The sequence below is a fragment of the Tamandua tetradactyla genome, chromosome 1, assembly GCF_023851605.1.
Source record: "Tamandua tetradactyla isolate mTamTet1 chromosome 1, mTamTet1.pri, whole genome shotgun sequence".
NCBI lineage: Eukaryota > Metazoa > Chordata > Mammalia > Pilosa > Myrmecophagidae > Tamandua > Tamandua tetradactyla.
The window spans coordinates 36,763,773-36,780,095 of NC_135327.1; the positions used below are offsets into that span (position 1 = coordinate 36,763,773).

Genomic DNA, 16,323 nt, shown 5'->3' on the forward strand with positions numbered 1-16,323 from the left:
TTATTGTTTTTTTTTTTTTTTTTGAGCAAATAATTTCAGTAGGAGACATCCAAAAGAGCATTCAAGACAAAAGTTACTGGTTCTTCACAGTCATTCTTAAGTCACAAAGACGAGTAGTCCCTTCTGTCATATTCACAAATGCCCCTGAGAAAACAAATATGTGGTAATTGCCTGTCTCAATCATATGTGGAAATGAGAAAGTTTAAATCTCTGAAAATTACAGAAATTAAATCAGAAAAGCCTGGCAAAAATACAAATACTCTGCTCAAAGATCTGTCATCATCACCTCGTTTTGCTACTCCTGAATACGACTACACAGCTTTCAAGTATCCCTAGAGCATCTTGCTTAAATTTTCACATTTCTGCAAAAAATACACTTTTACTGCTAGTCTTTGGTAAGACAGCCTGTACCTAATCAGATTTTTAGGAATGAAACCAAATTGCCACATTTTACTTCAAAGGCTGACCTTGATGACAAATCTAGCTGCATATGTACTTTGACTAGGGACTATACTGAGTTGTTTCACAGGTCTTCAATTTGCCATTCCCTTTTTAGTGCCTAAAACTAGTAGAAAAAAGAAATGCAGTAACTTCTTTCTCCAGTCCCATTTGAGTGTCCTCAAAGCAGATCTGATTTCCCTCAATTTCAGAAGAAAAACCTGGAAATACATGGCCCTAGTTTCATTTAAGCTTTGACTCAGACCTGGTAGAAAAATACCTTAAAAATATCAGCGAAACCCCACAGAAGGATAAGGCAGGGCAAGAGATAAGGGAGACCATTAACAGCAACCTCAAGTGCTCGGACCAGTGCTCTGGTCAACATTAACTCAAGAAGTTGTCCAAACTTCACAGACATCAAGGTAAGCATTAGAATGATAAATGAATACAACCCACTGCAGAATTAGATGAGGTTATATTAACTGCTTCGTTTGTTGATAAAAGTGTAGGTGAGATCATGCACGTCAGGATTTTTAAGGGAAAGCTTTGATAAAGGGTGGGCAATGGTGGCACAGTGGCAGAGTTCTTGCCTGCCAGGCTGGAGACCCAGGTTCAATTCCCAGTGCCTGCCCATGCATTGCACCCCACCCCCTCCAAAAAAAATGCTTTGATAAAGATGTGCAAGTTAGCAGAAATTCAGGAAAAGCTGTGGAAACCATTTTTGGCCACATCTCCTCTGCTCTTGGACAATTTCTTTCCATAGTCATCGGCACCACCTTAAGTATACCTGTAACACTCAAAGACTGGCAGGATGGGACCCAACTGGCATGGAACTCCAACCGCTTATTCCATGTTAGTCAGAGGGTGAAGCTGTGGGGGGGCTGAGTCTGTCTGTGGCGTCAGTTCACTAAGGTCGCCAATGGTGGTGGCAAGCAGAGTGTCCTGGGGCACCACAGAGTCGTCTGACTTGCAGGCCACATCTGCAGAACTGTTCTCTTGCACAGCTGGTATGCTGCCTTGGACTGGGGCCAGATGGTGAAAATGGCCATTTTCTGCAAAGGATAGCAATTTATCTGGAAGTCTAGGTGGCGCATACTCTTCATCAGGGTGTTCGGTTTTGTGTCCCTCATCGTTCTTGGGTGAGCCATCTACAATAACAAGGAAAGACTTCCATGGAGTATTCTTATCATGTATCTACAAATCAAACACAAACAAAAGTCACTCAGTGTGACAAGGACATTTCTCAGTTCACAGATACTTATTAACAAATGTATTTTTTAAAACAATAGTAACTTAAATTTGGTTTCTACAACAGTGAAACCCTCTTTGCCTAATCAGCAGGGGTCTTCCTTTTATCACCATTCCTATTAGAGTATTATTTATCATGGCTTAGACTTTCCTTACAACTTAATTTGGTTCTTTACTCCACTCCCCTTGTGAATGTTCTCACTGCAGAGAAAACCTGAGGAGAAAATGCCCATTGTTGTCTATAGCCACCCTATGGAATGATGATAGGCATTTCTAACTATTTATGGTTACGTATGTCTAAGGCTTCCTAAACAGGCCTGGCTGTTGCTTACTGAGGTGTGCCGCCGGAGAGTGGACTTGTCAGTAAAGGTCCTTCCACACGCGTTGCACATGAATGGCTTCTCGCCTGTGTGGATTCGATGGTGGCGCTGGAGGGCGTTGAGCTGGGTGAACTGCTTACCACACTGGTCACAACAGTAGGGACGCTCTCCTGAGAGACAAAGAGAAGAAAACTCACTGGTGGATCTCTAATTTATATAATTAATTCTGAAGACCCTCAGAAATGCTGTTTGTAAACCATTGGCAAAGCTTCTGATTCCACTGAGGAAGGCTATGTTTGTTATGATTCAAGGGCCAGATGAAGGTTCAAATCCCTGACCAAGAGTTTATGACCTACTAGAAAGGACCAAAATCCTACCTGCAACTGGTAATACATTTATGGAAATTATCACCTCTTCTACAATAATGGAGTAATTTAAAAAAATGCCAAGTCCCTTAATAATTGAATTTTTGTGTGTGTATGTGTGTACACGTGCTAATATCTAAATCGTCCTCATTCCAACCTGAGAATAAAAAAATTCACAATGTCCACATTCATATTCAAAATCCATGCTACCTAAAACTGTTCTCAACAAAAACTCAAAGTAGCAAAGGGACTTGGTTGTCTCCTATTGTACACATAAGTGAGCCTATTTTTTAGTTTCTCAGAATCTGAAACTAGAACCTCAAAAGTAAAAAAAAAAAAATTTTGTACACAAATGTGGCCAAAGTTCACTCCTACAATTTAATGCCAAATGATTTTCTAGTAAATTTAAAACCTTTGTTAAAATTTTTTTTTTTTTTCGGGCGGGCCGCGGTGGCTCAGCGGGCAAAGTGCTTGCCTGCCATGCCGGAGGACCTCGGTTCGATTCCCGGCCCCAGCCCATGTAAAAAAACAAACAAACAAACAAAATACAATAAAACAAGAAAATGTTTAAAGATGTTTCCCTTTCTTCCTCCCTTCCTTCCTTCCATCCTTCCTTCCTTCTCTCTGTCTTTCCTTCCTTTCCTCCCTCTCTCTTTAAAAAAAAAAAAAAAAAATTTTTTTTTTCCTATCAAGCTCAACTCCCTTCTCTGGTGATATTCCAGCCATACCTGTATGGACTTTAATATGTTGGTACAGTGAATTCCGCTGGGCAAAAGTCCTGAAACAAACTTCACATTTAAAGGGTTTGGATCCAGTATGAATTCTGTTGTGATGTTTTAAATATTCTTTAGAAGCAAAACTCTTGCCACATGTTTCACACATAAAAGGTCTTTCACCTACATGAAAAAAAAAACAATTTAGAAAGAATACAGGTAATGAAAACACAAGGGAAGAGTAGGTTCACACTCCTAAAACACCCCACAAGGATTCCTCCAAAGTGCCCTGGTAGATAGCATGTTACAGCTTCTGGCTAAAATTCATAAACCACCTATTCCTGTAAGCTGCTGACTACTTGCTGAAAGTTGGTGTGAAATATACTTGGAAATCTTAAGGAAAAAGCCTACTGGACCAAAATTTAAAGAGGTCTCTTTCAGTCAGCTTGCCATTTTGGAAACAGTTATTCCAAATAAAATCATTTTACAACTTCTGTTTGGAGGAATTGTTGGATTATCTCCAAAGAAGCACTTCTGTGGATCTTTTTAAGAATAAAAACCCCTCTTGAAAGGAGAGGCAGTTGTTCACAACGGATATATATGCTTATCTATTCTAGAGCAGCAACCAATCAACTTGAATGGATTATAAGACAAGAATGAATTTTAATAGCATCTCGCTTTTTGTTGCTTGAGAATCCTTCAGTCCCACAAATCGGACTCATTTAATTATCAGTTATGCTCCTGATGTTACAAACGTCAAAATAATCATATCTGAATACACTAATAATCTCATCAAATAACCAATTCTACTTATACACATTTCACTGTGAACTACCCTTGGCGCGATTCCTAAACTGCCAGGAAGTACCAACTGCTCATTTTGCAATCTAGTAATTCAGGTCAGTAGATGCCTGATCTTGTCTGACCTGCACTGGACTGGATGCCCATGTGCTTAGGAGTAAAAATTTTTAAAATGCAAGCAAAGAGGAGAAACTGTATTAGTACAATCACTGTAGTATACAACAGTTTGACTACGGAAGGTTCTGAACCTCAGGGTTTCTGTGCTGAATCTGAATAGAGCCGACTTAAATTTTTCTTCCTCACATAATAAAATCTTACCGCAAGAATTTTGGAAACTAGGAATGAGATCATCCCGCCACCTTAATATATCATATAACTATTTTCTAGTCTTTTTCTGCAGGTTTTCACTGTAGTTGGGACAAGCTATATGCATAAATGTGCATTTTTCTACTCCACATCCTACCACAGGTGCTTTTTCATACAGTTTAGGACTGTTAGTCTGAATGGCTGAATCATAAACCAGGATTTACCCAGAGTTTACAGAACCACTTCAAGGTTGGCAATTAGGTTGTTTACAACTCTTTGTTATTAAAAATGGCAAGAAGATGGATAATAGCATACAACTTTTCCCATATTTGGGGAAATTTCTTAAGGACAGATTCCTGGAAATGGAACTTCTGACTAAATCTGTAAGAACCTTTTCAGTCCTCTTGATATTTAAGACCAATAAAAATAACTTTCCAAAGAGTCTATGCTAATTTATACTGCCCCAGGGGTGTAAAGCCCATTGCCAGGAGCCCAATGGTGGGCAGTAGGCACAAGGAGCATGTTTGTTTATATTTTTGCTTATTTAATAGATGGAAAAGTGGCATCATTTAACTTGAACCACTTTTATAGATGCCAACTTGTAAGTTAATAAACCACAGTTTCCTTCTACAGCTAGGAAAGACATTCAATCACAACAGCATGAGTATTTACCTGTGTGACACCTTTTATGATAAATCAGCATGTGGTTCTGAGTGAATCTTGCACCACATTCATCACAGACAAAAGGTTTTTCCCCTGTATGAATTCTGAAAGTACAACATTCAGATGGTAACTTAGGATGTATTTCAAACCTCACTTTGCAATACAATTTCCATAGTTTACTCTGAGAGACCTAATGAGAAGGACTGATGTGAAAGGCAAAGCAGCCCAGTCTCCATCCCAAAGCCAAGTCCAGTTCTGCACGAAGCCAACAGTGTCACACATCCCCAGCACAGGAACTGTGGACCTGCAGCTGTTCATGTGCCTTACTGTGTCTGTACTGAGGCATCTGCAGGTGGAGATCACACCGTTACATATTTTATAAGACTAAATATCTGTAAAGCTTTCTCATTAAGAGCCATCAACCACAAACACCTCAGGAACTACTGCGGCCAAAGTACTGTTATGATAAAAAATCCAACTGTTTGCTAATATTTCATAACTAGCCCTAGAAAAGAGCTGTCCTCAAACCCTGAAGACATCTTGTTTCTGAGGAGTATATGTAAGCATTTTAATTTCACAACAATTGTAAAATAGCAGCCAGGATTTACTGAACACTTCCTAAGCCAATTATCTGAAGCTTAGCACATGAAATCGAGACGGTGAACACCATGCTACCACAAAGACTGGCCCAGGTTGGAGGATAAGCTAGAAGACAGTAGCAGAAAACTTAATTGCTCATCTGTATTTCAGGCACACATACTAAGAATAAGGAAACTTATTTAAAACCAGAATGCCATCTTCCTACAGTTCACAAACAAATCAGCAATCAGAAAACTGTCTGTACTAACTAGAGGTCGGGCTCAGCACTGACACATTTTCAAGCCTTTAGAACTTAAAGACCAGAAAAGTGATGCCTAAATGTCATCTCACTGGTCTTTATGGACTTGTGGGTCTCAGAGGGTCATAGAACTCAAGTTCTAAATGAAGAGTCAGGAAAAGTAGAATCTAGGTTAATTGGCCCCAATTCTTCCTCAAGTGTGGAAGCACTGTATGCTCCCCAGGCTACTCTGGAGAATCTGACAGCCCTTGCCGCAATGTTCATCAAGATAAGATTCCTGGGATCTGAGGGGTCTCAAGGCCCTCTAACAGGGGCAGAGATGCTCTCTTCTGCCTGCAGGATTCTGTATGACCGCACATGAAGAAGATGAATAGTAGGAACATCCCTTGAGGTTGGGGCCTATAGGAACGCCATTGCATTTCCAAAAACCTCAAGAATCACCTCTACCAGCCTCTTTACCCAGAAAGAAAATTCAAAGATGACTCAGTCTCCCAACTTCTAGAGAGCAACAAGTTAAGGTGTGAAAAGTCTAGAGATGTAACCACATTGGTCCAAATCCTAACACGGCCTCCATTCACCAACCCCTGCGTTTCAAGAAAATTCCAGTAAGCAAACAAGCCACATTCTGAAAGGAACCAAATATTGCACCAAATGGGTCTCTGCCCTCCCCCAACATGCTCCAGCAGGTCAGTAACTTGCCCTACCTCATGTGGGTCTTGAGGGCGGACGGCTGCGAGAACCTGGCCTCGCACTCAGTGCAGCCATAGGGCTTGTCCCCAGTGTGTGTGCGCTCGTGCAGCCGCAGCGCCGTCTTGGAGCTCAGGCCCTTGCCGCACTGCTGGCAGTGGTGCCGCTCCCCACCCCCCTCGTGCACCTGCAGCACATGCCGCTTCACATCCTTCTTCCTCTTGAACTTCTTCCCACACAGCTCGCATGGGAAGTGGCGCTCACTGCTGTGCACATGGCGCTGGTGGCCCTTGAGGTTGCAGCGATTGGCAAAGGTCTGGCCACAGGTGTCACAACGGTAAACCACCTCAGCAGCAACACCGTGGCGGTGCTGAATGTGCTTTAGGAAGCTTTTCTCATACAGAAACGCTTTCTCACAGGTCGTACATTGAAAATTGCTCTTCTTCTTATCCCCTTCCTCGTCTTCCTCTTCCTCCTCCTCCTCCTCTCCTGCCTTTTGCAGTACTTCGTCCAACTCAACACCGGCATTGCCCTTCTCGTTTTTAGGGTTCACATTTTTCATAGCTGGTTCCACCTCTGTTCCCTCATCATCTGGTCTTTGGTCTTGGGGACACTTGTATTCCCCTATGTCATCCTCGGCACTCTTTTGCTGCTCTCGGAGTCGTCTTGTGTATTTCTTTTTAGGGATTTCCACAAACACCTTTCTTCCAGCCAGCCTTCCACTGGTTCGCCTGATTTTAGGGTAGAGAGGCTTAACTATATCTTTTTTCCTGTCGAGTCTCTCCTTGGACTTCCTGGGTGGCATAGCGGGCAGCATGCCATTGCTGATGCTCTCTACCGGGTAATTTGAAGATGCCAAAAGGCCATTGGGATGGGGCACGTCTGGGGCTGCACTGGCCCTACAGTCAGGGACGCCAGTGGCCTGGGAGCCACTGCTTGCTTCAGCCTCCTGAGACTCTGAGAAATTCTGTAGTTCCAGAAGGACTGATTCCAACATCTGTTTCTTTAATTGAAAACAAGTCTCTGATAAGTCCAAACATTTTAGCTTTTCAGCCATTTCTAACATTCGCTGCACCCGATCTTCTTCCACCTGTACTTTTGCTGTGTAGACAAACTCAAGAAATGAAGCAAAGTCAACAACTTGTACTTCATTTAAGTAGACATTAGTCCGGGTGCCGTCCACGGCTTTCTCATTAAGGAACATTTCCTTGAAGAACTTGCTGGTGGCTGCCAGCACAGCTTTATGGGCCATAAATTCTTCCCGGACGCCCTGATATTCCACACTGACAGTCACATCACACAGGTGACCAAGAAGGCGGAGCTGATGCATTTCATTCAAAAGGTTCAAAGGTGAGGATTTGGATTCCAGTAGAACTGCACCACTTTCCATCTTTCTGCTTTCTAGAAACAGCTTTGAAACAAAAACAAGAATTACTGCATGTATGAGCAACCACTGCTCATACTTTCTTCTGTTCTTCAGAGGATACAAACTAACAACCTGACATCCCTCAGGTAAAAACTGAAATCACATTTCATGTTTTAGGACAGTTTTCTGAAGGGAAATCCTGGAAACACATTCATAAGATAGTGTTTGCATGAACTGACAGAATGTTACTAAGACTCCCCCCTGTGATTAAACACAAGTGATAAACAATAGCTTCACTATGATTAGTGAAATACATTAAAGCAGTAATTTGCTTATCAAAGTAACTTTTCTAATTTGCTTAGAAACATGGACCCCAAAACTAACAAGTTTTAAGGAAGAGAACTTCCTTAAAAAGTAGCTCACGATCAATGGCCATTTCCAACACCCCTAAAAAACTCATTATAATGGAATTATGACTCTACTGAAATAATCCAGGTTCCCAGAAGGCTGAGTGTGTACATATGAAGTGTTCGCAGTGTGACTCTATGGCCAGGTATTACTGGCTTCCCGGGCACCAGGGACAGGTGCTTTTGTTAACCCCACTTCAACAGATGAGGAACTAACAGGATCTCAGTAAATAATGAAGCTGGAGCTGGCCAGTGGCGCCAGTTCAACCCTCTGGACTCACATACTGAAACTGCTCAACACACACCTTGCTTCAGTCTGGCCAAATGTGAAGGGCTGCCTGTAGTCTTTTGATCTTTCCATAGCTCCTGCACATTTCACCTGCCACCCATTAGAAGGTGAAGGCTTCTGTGGCACCACACCATCTTGGGCCATTTCTTCTGCTCTACTAGCTTCATGCTCTTCTCTGATTCCCTGAATATCTGGCTTTCTCCTCAATGTTCAATACCAACATTGCCCGCTGAAATCTACCTTCGTCTTCCAAGTCCACTTTTGACTCCTAAACCACCACCCCTCCACAGTACCCACTTTCTCCTGAACTGCTTCAAGCTAGATCTTAGATATCACCTCGAATTCACATATCTACAGCAGAACTTAATATCCTCTTCTCTGAACAGCAAGCACCATCAGTGGTACTGCTGTTGGTACCTGGGGCTACAGATGGCTCCCCACAACCACCAATTCCCAATATGATCAACAAGGGAAATGCGACTGTCTTTCAAGGGATCAACTGCAAACAACCTACAAGAGGCCTGAGGAACTCACCTGAGGAAACGTTGGAGTAAACCATGCACACATAAAACCTAAGCAAAGAATGTATTTGGGGGAGGGGGGTGAGAAGAGGTGTGGTTTGCCAAAGGGCTGGCACTGATGCCAGCTCCACCCCTGGGAGAAATGGCTGCAGATGGTCCTTGGCCTGATGCCCATACTCCCCACCAGCCTTCTGACTTCCCCAAACCTCTGCCTACAGGGCACCAAGAGTAGCCGCAACGCGACAGTAATCTCTCAAAGTAAATCGATAAAGTGGTTTCTAAGTCCGAATTCCTATCTTGCTCGACTACAGAGGAAAGAATGCACTAATCTTGGCGACAAGAATACATCTGATCTGGTGACAGTCCTCTCCTTCGTTGTAATTAGCCGCTGCTCGGGCCAGGCCTCTTCCTAATCCGCACGGTTTCAGTCCTTGGGAAGCAGCGAGGCCAGGGGCCTTCTCCCGAGACCCTGGCCCTCCCCAACCCCTTCCAGAAGCCCTTCCACGATCTCTTTTTAATGAGATTGCAATTACCCAGTTTCTCGGGCTTAAAATCTTAAACCTCCGCTCTGCGTACACGCCGACCCCAAGCTTGCACAGACGCGGGGCGGTCAGTCCCTCTCGCCCCCACGCGCCGCCCTCTGCAAGCTCCACCCACCTCACCTCCCAGCCCAATCTTCCCCAAAAAAGGAACAGCCAACAAAACCAAGAAGTCAGGGCTCACTCCTGCCACGGCAAAATCCCACTCCTCAGGCTGACGTCGGCGACCTCGGAAACCAGTCTCCAGCTTCTCCGGCGCGGGCATCCAATGCGCACCGCGTGGACCCGGTCCGCTCCTCCAGGCGGGCTTCAAGGAGGCCCCGCTTCTCCAGGAGGACCCCAATCCCCCGGGAAGGCTTCAGAAGGGCAAGCCCGGTCTACAGGGAGAACCTCGCTCCTCCGGGTAGGGCCTGCGCCTTCGGGATGGCACCGCACGACCGGCCCACCGCTTTGCAGGTGCGAGCGCCCGCCGCCCCGCAGCCGCGGACAGCCTGGAGGCGGGGCTCGGGACGCTGTCCTACCCCTCCCCTCACTGCGGGCCGCCGCACATCAGCTTGCACGGAGCTAGGGAACGGCTGAGCCTGCTGGGGCGGTGGCGCGGCCCACGGACGGGCGCAGCCGATTGGCCACCTCTGCCCCACCCCCGGCCGCTTCCGCGCCTTCGCGGGAGGAGCGGGACTGCGTGCGCACATCCGGCTGCGTAGGCTGCTCCGGGACGTTACGCGAGCCGGCCATACGTAGTGACGTCACCTCCGCTGGCCGAAGCACGCCTGCGCACAAGCTGGTGAGGCCGACGTTTCTGCTGTGCGGTCCGCGGGCCGGGACTGACCCGGAGAGTCACGTGAGCGTCTGGCGCGTGGCGCCCTTCAGGTCACCTTTTCTGCCCGCTTCTCCCGCGGCCCTGGCCACTATCCACGCCCGGAGCCGGCGCGCCGGTTGAGTCCACTGTTTAAGATTCGGTCTCCGCAGCCCACCGCAGGCGCCTTCCGCCCCTGTGCCTCCGAGCGGGTGGGCAGGGCCGGAACAAGGTCTGCGGAGATGTCACTGGGTTCTCGTTCTCGGAGAGCGGGAGTGCCCCCGCACAGCGCCACTCTGCGCCGTCCCCTGCGTCCCGCGTTTGGCTTTCACTCGTAGGGGAACCTGACCCTGAAGTCTTCCCGATCGGGCGGATGGCGTATCCATTGCGGGAACTTCCAGAAAGCTCGAACAGCTCATTGAGGGAAGTATCAACAGACAACTTAAACCGGAGATTTGTTGAATCCCACTAAAACCTTCCTGTTTCCACCCGCCCTTGTTCAATCCTAATCCGTCCTCCCGTTTTGAAAGATCCGCCTTAAATCAGATTTGCAGTACTCAGTAGATTCTGTCACATCTTTGTCTTGCTAGCCACAGTTCTCTTGTTCCCCCTTACTGCGGCCAGCAATAAAGTCGCCTTTGTTTTGGAGAACCAGCTTCTCAGAACCTAGTATGTGCTCAATAAACGTTTGCTCCGGCAGAATCTCTTTATGCTTGAATTCTGGAAATTGAAATGATGCAGTTTTTATTTGTCGTTCCAGAAGTCTAAAATCATTGTCTAATTTACAGCTTTGTTTTGCATTACAAGCAGGTAATAAGGTTGCACTCTTCAGTAATACCAAAGCTTATTTAAAATATTCAAATAAGCCACAGAGGAGAAATATAAAACTAATAGCTGAATCAGAATGAGGATGATGTACCATAAAATTTGATCCTAAATTCTAAGTCCTGTTTATTTTTTCTTTTGTCCCTTGTGCTTTTGGTGTCATACCCAAGAAATCATTACCAAATCTCAGGTCAGAAAGATTTACTCCTGTGTTTTCTTCTATGAGTTTTTGTAGTTTTAGATCTCAGTTTTATGTCTTTATTTAATCTTTGTTTATGGTTCCAGGTCCCACTGGCTATCCAGTTATCCCAGAACCGTTTGTTGAAGGTACTGTTCTTTCCAGGCTGAGTAGACTTGGTGCCTTCTGGAAAATCAACTGATGTATGGGTTTCTTTCTGGACTCAGTTTTATTCCATTGATATATAAGTCTATCCTTATTTCAGTACTATGCTTTCTAGATTATTGTATACATTTTTTCTTTTGACATTAGGAGGTTTTCAATTTAGGGGTGATGAGTCAGTCTTGTGGGTCTTTTCTCATTCTAAGCTCAAAAAATGAATTTCTCTTTCCAGAAGCTTAATAATATTCAATTCTACTTTTTTCTAGCTTTATTATGGTTTTATTTTTTTAATAACACGTGAGTTACTTCGGAATGTATTTTAATATACTGTGAAGTAAAAGGTGATTTTTCACCGAAATTATTAACCAATCACACCCAAATCACTTCATAAACGTTCCTTCAATTCCTCAATGATTTTGTTGTCCCTCATCAAATGTTAAGATCTACCCTGTCCTGGCCACTAGATGCTCTTTTTACTGTTCTGTTCATTGGTTGGAACATGGTACTCTTTACATATTTGTACTCTGTACTGTTTTACTACCTGGTGGGGATGCTCTGCTCTCCTTACTCACACAAGTGCTCATTACGTACTTATTCTTCCAGGTTAGGGTTAGAATAATTTATGTAATTAAAAACAAATTATAGTAACTTAATAAGTCCTCTTTATAAAAGCCAAAAACAAAACAAAAAATACATTGGCATAATGATATCAATAAATTTAAATCTATTAATCGACCTTGGGAAAAATTAACACCTTCATAACAGTTAGTCGTTATATCCAGAAGTATAGAGGTTTATATCCATCCATTTACTTATGCAATTTTTTCTTTCTCAATAGTTTTATACTTTACCTCATATAAACATCACACTTTGCCATTAAGATTCCCTTAAGTGTTTAAATTTTTCATTATTATTTAAGAGGCCTTTACTTTCATTTCCTTTCATCACCCTGATTGCTTTTTGCTGGGACGGAGGGCTGTGGCTGATGTCTATTTGGTTGTGTTGGGCCTCTGCTGGACTCCTTTATCAGTTCCCTGGGTGATTTCGCATCCTTGCCCCTTTTAGATGTGCACAGCTAGCTGTGCGTGATGATTCTCTTGTCTGCTGTCCTACTCCACACCTCTCACTTCTGCCTCCTTAATACTGTGCTAGCCAGAATTGCCACTGTTTTAGTGTCCCACCCAACTTCTGCCCTCTGGTTCCTCCTGTGGCCTTCTGTAGGACCCATCCTGATTCAGTTGGCCACATTCTTCAAAAGGTTCTATTTAAATTGGGTTCACACCCACAGGATTGGGATTAAGATTAAGAATATGTTTTTTGTGTCCCACCACCCCTTGCAGCATTGTAAAAAAAAAAACATTATATTTGACAATGTTATACAGGCAAAGACAACTTAATAGCTACCATCGTAGGGGAGAGACAGAGAGCAGTTCTTAACCCCGAGGAAGTCAGAGGGTGGGCTGATTTTTTTTGTTTTTTGGGGGTTTTTTTTGTACTTTTTAATTGTATAATATAACAGATATACAAAGAAAGAAAGATAAAATCAATAGTTTTCAAAGCGCTCTTCAAATGGGCTGAGTTTTACAGTCAAGGTAAGGACAGAGAGAAAGTTCTTCCATGTATGTTTCCTATAAACAAGGAAGGATATTCATTTATGTAATCACCTTAACCGTACTTAAACAGTTACCACGTTTAAGAGATTTAACATTGATATAACACTTACATTCTATATTCTATTTGTTCATGTCCCAATAATGTCCTTTTGAGTCTTTGTTTCTTCATTCTTAGATCCCATCCAGTATCATGAATTTCATTTAGTTGTCATCGCTTTAGTTTCTCTTTCTTTTCTTTTAATTGTGGAGACATATATACAGCATAAATCTGCCCATTCCAATCCCTCCCAAGGACATCATTCAATAGGATTAATCACATTCACAGTGTTGCAATACCCTCACCATCATCCAACACTAGAACATTCCCTTCACCCCAAAGAGAAACCCTACAGTCATCTTGCATTAACTTGCGTTGTCCCTTACCCACCCCCCACCTATAGTAACCTATACTCTACTTTCTCTCTATATAAATTTGCATATTCGCTGATATTTTCTTTATGTTTACCATGAGGCTTAAATTCAACATCCTGAATCTCATTTGCTTTGGTACCAATTTAACCTCAGTAGCATACATATACTATGTTCCTATACCCCTCTATCCACTTTTAGGTAGTTCTTGTCACAAATTACATATTTATATATTATGAGTCCAAAACCATTGATTTATCATAACAGTTTATATATTTACTGTGCTGGTTTGAAATGATGTATGTACCCTAGAAAAGCCATGTTTTAATCCTAATTCCATTTTGTGAAGGCAGCCGTTTCTTCTAATCCCTATTCAGTATTGTATATTTGAAACTGTAATTAGATCATCCCCCCGGTGATGTGATTTAATCAAGAGTGGTTGTTAGGGTGGATTAGGTGGAGGTGTGTCTCCACCCATTTGGGTGGGTCTTGATTAGTTTCTGGAGTCCTATAAAAGAGGAAACATTTTGGAGAAAGAGAGAAATTCAAAGAGCAGAGCAGAACAACATAGCCACGAGAAGCAGAGTCCACCAGCCAGTGACCTTTGGAGGTGAAGAAGGAAAATGCCTCTTGGGGAGCTTCAGGAAACAGGAAGCCAGGAGAAGAATCTAGCAGATGATGCCGTGTTCACCATGTGCCCTTGCAGATGAGAGAGAAACTCTGGTTTGCCATGTGCCCTTCCAGATGAGAGGGAAACCCTGAAGTTCATCAGCCTATTTGAACCAAGGTATCTTTCCCTGGATGCCTTAGACATTTCTATAGACATGTTTTAATTGGGACATTTTCTCGGCCTTAGAACTGTACACTTATTAAATTCCCTTTAAAAGCCATTCCATTTCTGGTATATTACATTCTGGCAGCTAGCAACAGAACATTTGCCTTTTAGATCCTGTAACAAGTAAAAAGTAAAGTTATGAATAAAAAAGACAAGAGTTGGTTTGTTCCTGAGTTTTGGCATAAAAAAAAAAGATAAAGTACTAATATTTATATTTTCCCATGTCATTGTTTTTGCTGGAATCTTTATTTCTTCATGTGGCTTCAGTCAATTTTCTAGTATCCTTTCATTTCAACCTGCAGAACTCCCTTTAGCATATTTTGTAGGGTGGCCTAGGGGAGATGAAATCCCTGAGTTTTTTTTTGGGGGGGGGGGATGAGGATGTTTTAATCCCTCCCTCATTTTTTTCTTTTTTGACCTCTGGTATGTTTTTTAAATCAAACCTTTAACTGTTTTTTGTTTAACCATAAATGTTATCCACAAAAGTCCGGATTGGTCATATTATACCTTTGGTTCTGATTTCAGATTCATAATAGTCCTCTATGGTTTATTTGTTTAAAAAAAAACTTGTGAGTCTATTCAAGCACAGCTTTGAAATATAGTGAACACCTCAGTCCTCACAACATCCCTATGAGGTAGGTCAAAGCAGGTATCATTCTTAGTTGTGTCAGGGAGATGGCTCTAGGGAAGTAACTTGTCTAGTTACATAGTAAAGACAAGAGTCAGGGATGGGGCTTTGGTCTCCTGATTACCATCCCAACATCACATGTCTGTGAAAGGTGGCTTGGTTGTGGAAAACTACAAAACACGGATTCAAAAGTAAAATTCAACCTTATTTGGTTCAATCCAGTTCCACTGAAATCAGTAGATTTCAGTGCTTTAAGGATGAAAGCATCAAATCATCCATATAAACAAATTCCAATGCATCAAGATTCTTTGTTGGGTCTTGAAAGGTTTGGGCAGAAAATCTCCCTCTTCTTCTTTTATATTTTCTTAATCTTCTTTTTGCAGCACTGATTAAACATGGGAGGAGCCCATGGGGCTATCAGTGGGATGGAAACCATAGCTGTTATCTGAGTCTTCAGGGCTCTGGGGGACCCTAGCTTCACTCATGCCTGACATGAGCTCCTCAAAGATATCGCTGGCCAGCACCCTGTGCTCAGAGACATTTCCTTCTTCATTCTCTTTCACCCTCTTATTTTTTTTGTTTGTTTTTACACAGTATTATGCATATGGTATAGAATCCATCCTAAGTGAACAGTCAGTAGCTCTTGGTATAAGCACATAGCTATATACATTCACTGCCACAGTCAATGTGAGATAATTTCATTTCTTCTGAAAAAAAACCCATACCCTTTATATCCCCCTAATATTGATATTTAGCTTTGGTATGGTACATTTGTACAATTAATGAAAGAATACTGCAGTGTTACTGTTAACTATAGTCTTAGTTTGCATATTTTCCCCATGTACCACCCTATTGTTAACAGCTTATAACAGTGGAGTAAGTTTGTCCTAGTTCATGTAAGAACTTTTTTATATTTGTATAATTAACCACCGTCATCCATTTTAGGCTCTGCTAAGTTCTCTAGCTTTCCTACAAGTGACATATATAATTTTTCAGTCATAGTCAGCTTTGCTTATTATACATACAGTAATGTGCTACCACCATGCAGTATTATGCTATCCATTTCCAAATCTTTACAATTAACCTTACTGAACATTCTATACTCTTTAACCATCAATTGCCCAATTTCTACCTCTTTCTATCTCCTGTAAGCTGTGCTCTCAAATTTAACTCCTAGAGTTGCTCATATAATAGTTCATATTAATGAGACCATACAATATTTGTCCTTTTGTTTCTAGCTTATTTTGTTCCACATAATGTCCTCAAGTTTCATCCACTTTGTTGCATGCATAATGACTTCATTCCTTCTTGCAGACCCACAATATTCCATCATATGTATACACCACAGTTCATCCTGCCACTCCTCAGTCAGTGGAC

General features: G+C 42.6%; 1 protein-coding gene and 1 long non-coding RNA gene across 5 annotated transcripts in view; one reads left to right on the top strand and one right to left on the bottom strand.

Annotated features, from left to right (window-relative positions):
• On the bottom strand, positions 1-10,174 carry GZF1 (GDNF inducible zinc finger protein 1). Of its 4 annotated transcripts, none has more exons than XM_077114488.1 (6): positions 9,686-10,174; positions 6,397-7,790; positions 4,864-4,958; positions 3,100-3,267; positions 2,019-2,176; positions 1-1,632 (listed from the first exon to the last, which is right to left on the bottom strand). In XM_077114488.1, exons 1-6 carry the CDS (start codon positions 9,764-9,766, stop codon positions 1,282-1,284), a joined length of 2,247 nt encoding a protein of 748 aa, XP_076970603.1. In that variant the 5' UTR covers positions 9,767-10,174; the 3' UTR covers positions 1-1,281. The 4 variants fall into 4 exon arrangements, with proteins under 4 accessions (XP_076970603.1, XP_076970619.1, XP_076970609.1 ...); XM_077114504.1 differs by lacking the exon at positions 9,686-10,174 and adding an exon at positions 9,496-9,598; XM_077114494.1 differs by lacking the exon at positions 9,686-10,174 and adding an exon at positions 8,976-9,489 and having other exon boundaries at positions 1-1,586.
• The window catches only part of LOC143644952 (uncharacterized), a 20,352-nt gene continuing 13,630 nt past the window's right edge, over positions 9,602-16,323 (top strand). Inside the window, exon 1 of the long non-coding RNA XR_013156999.1 lies at positions 9,602-11,503. This is a non-coding gene — a long non-coding RNA (uncharacterized LOC143644952). The remainder of the gene's footprint in view (positions 11,504-16,323) is intronic.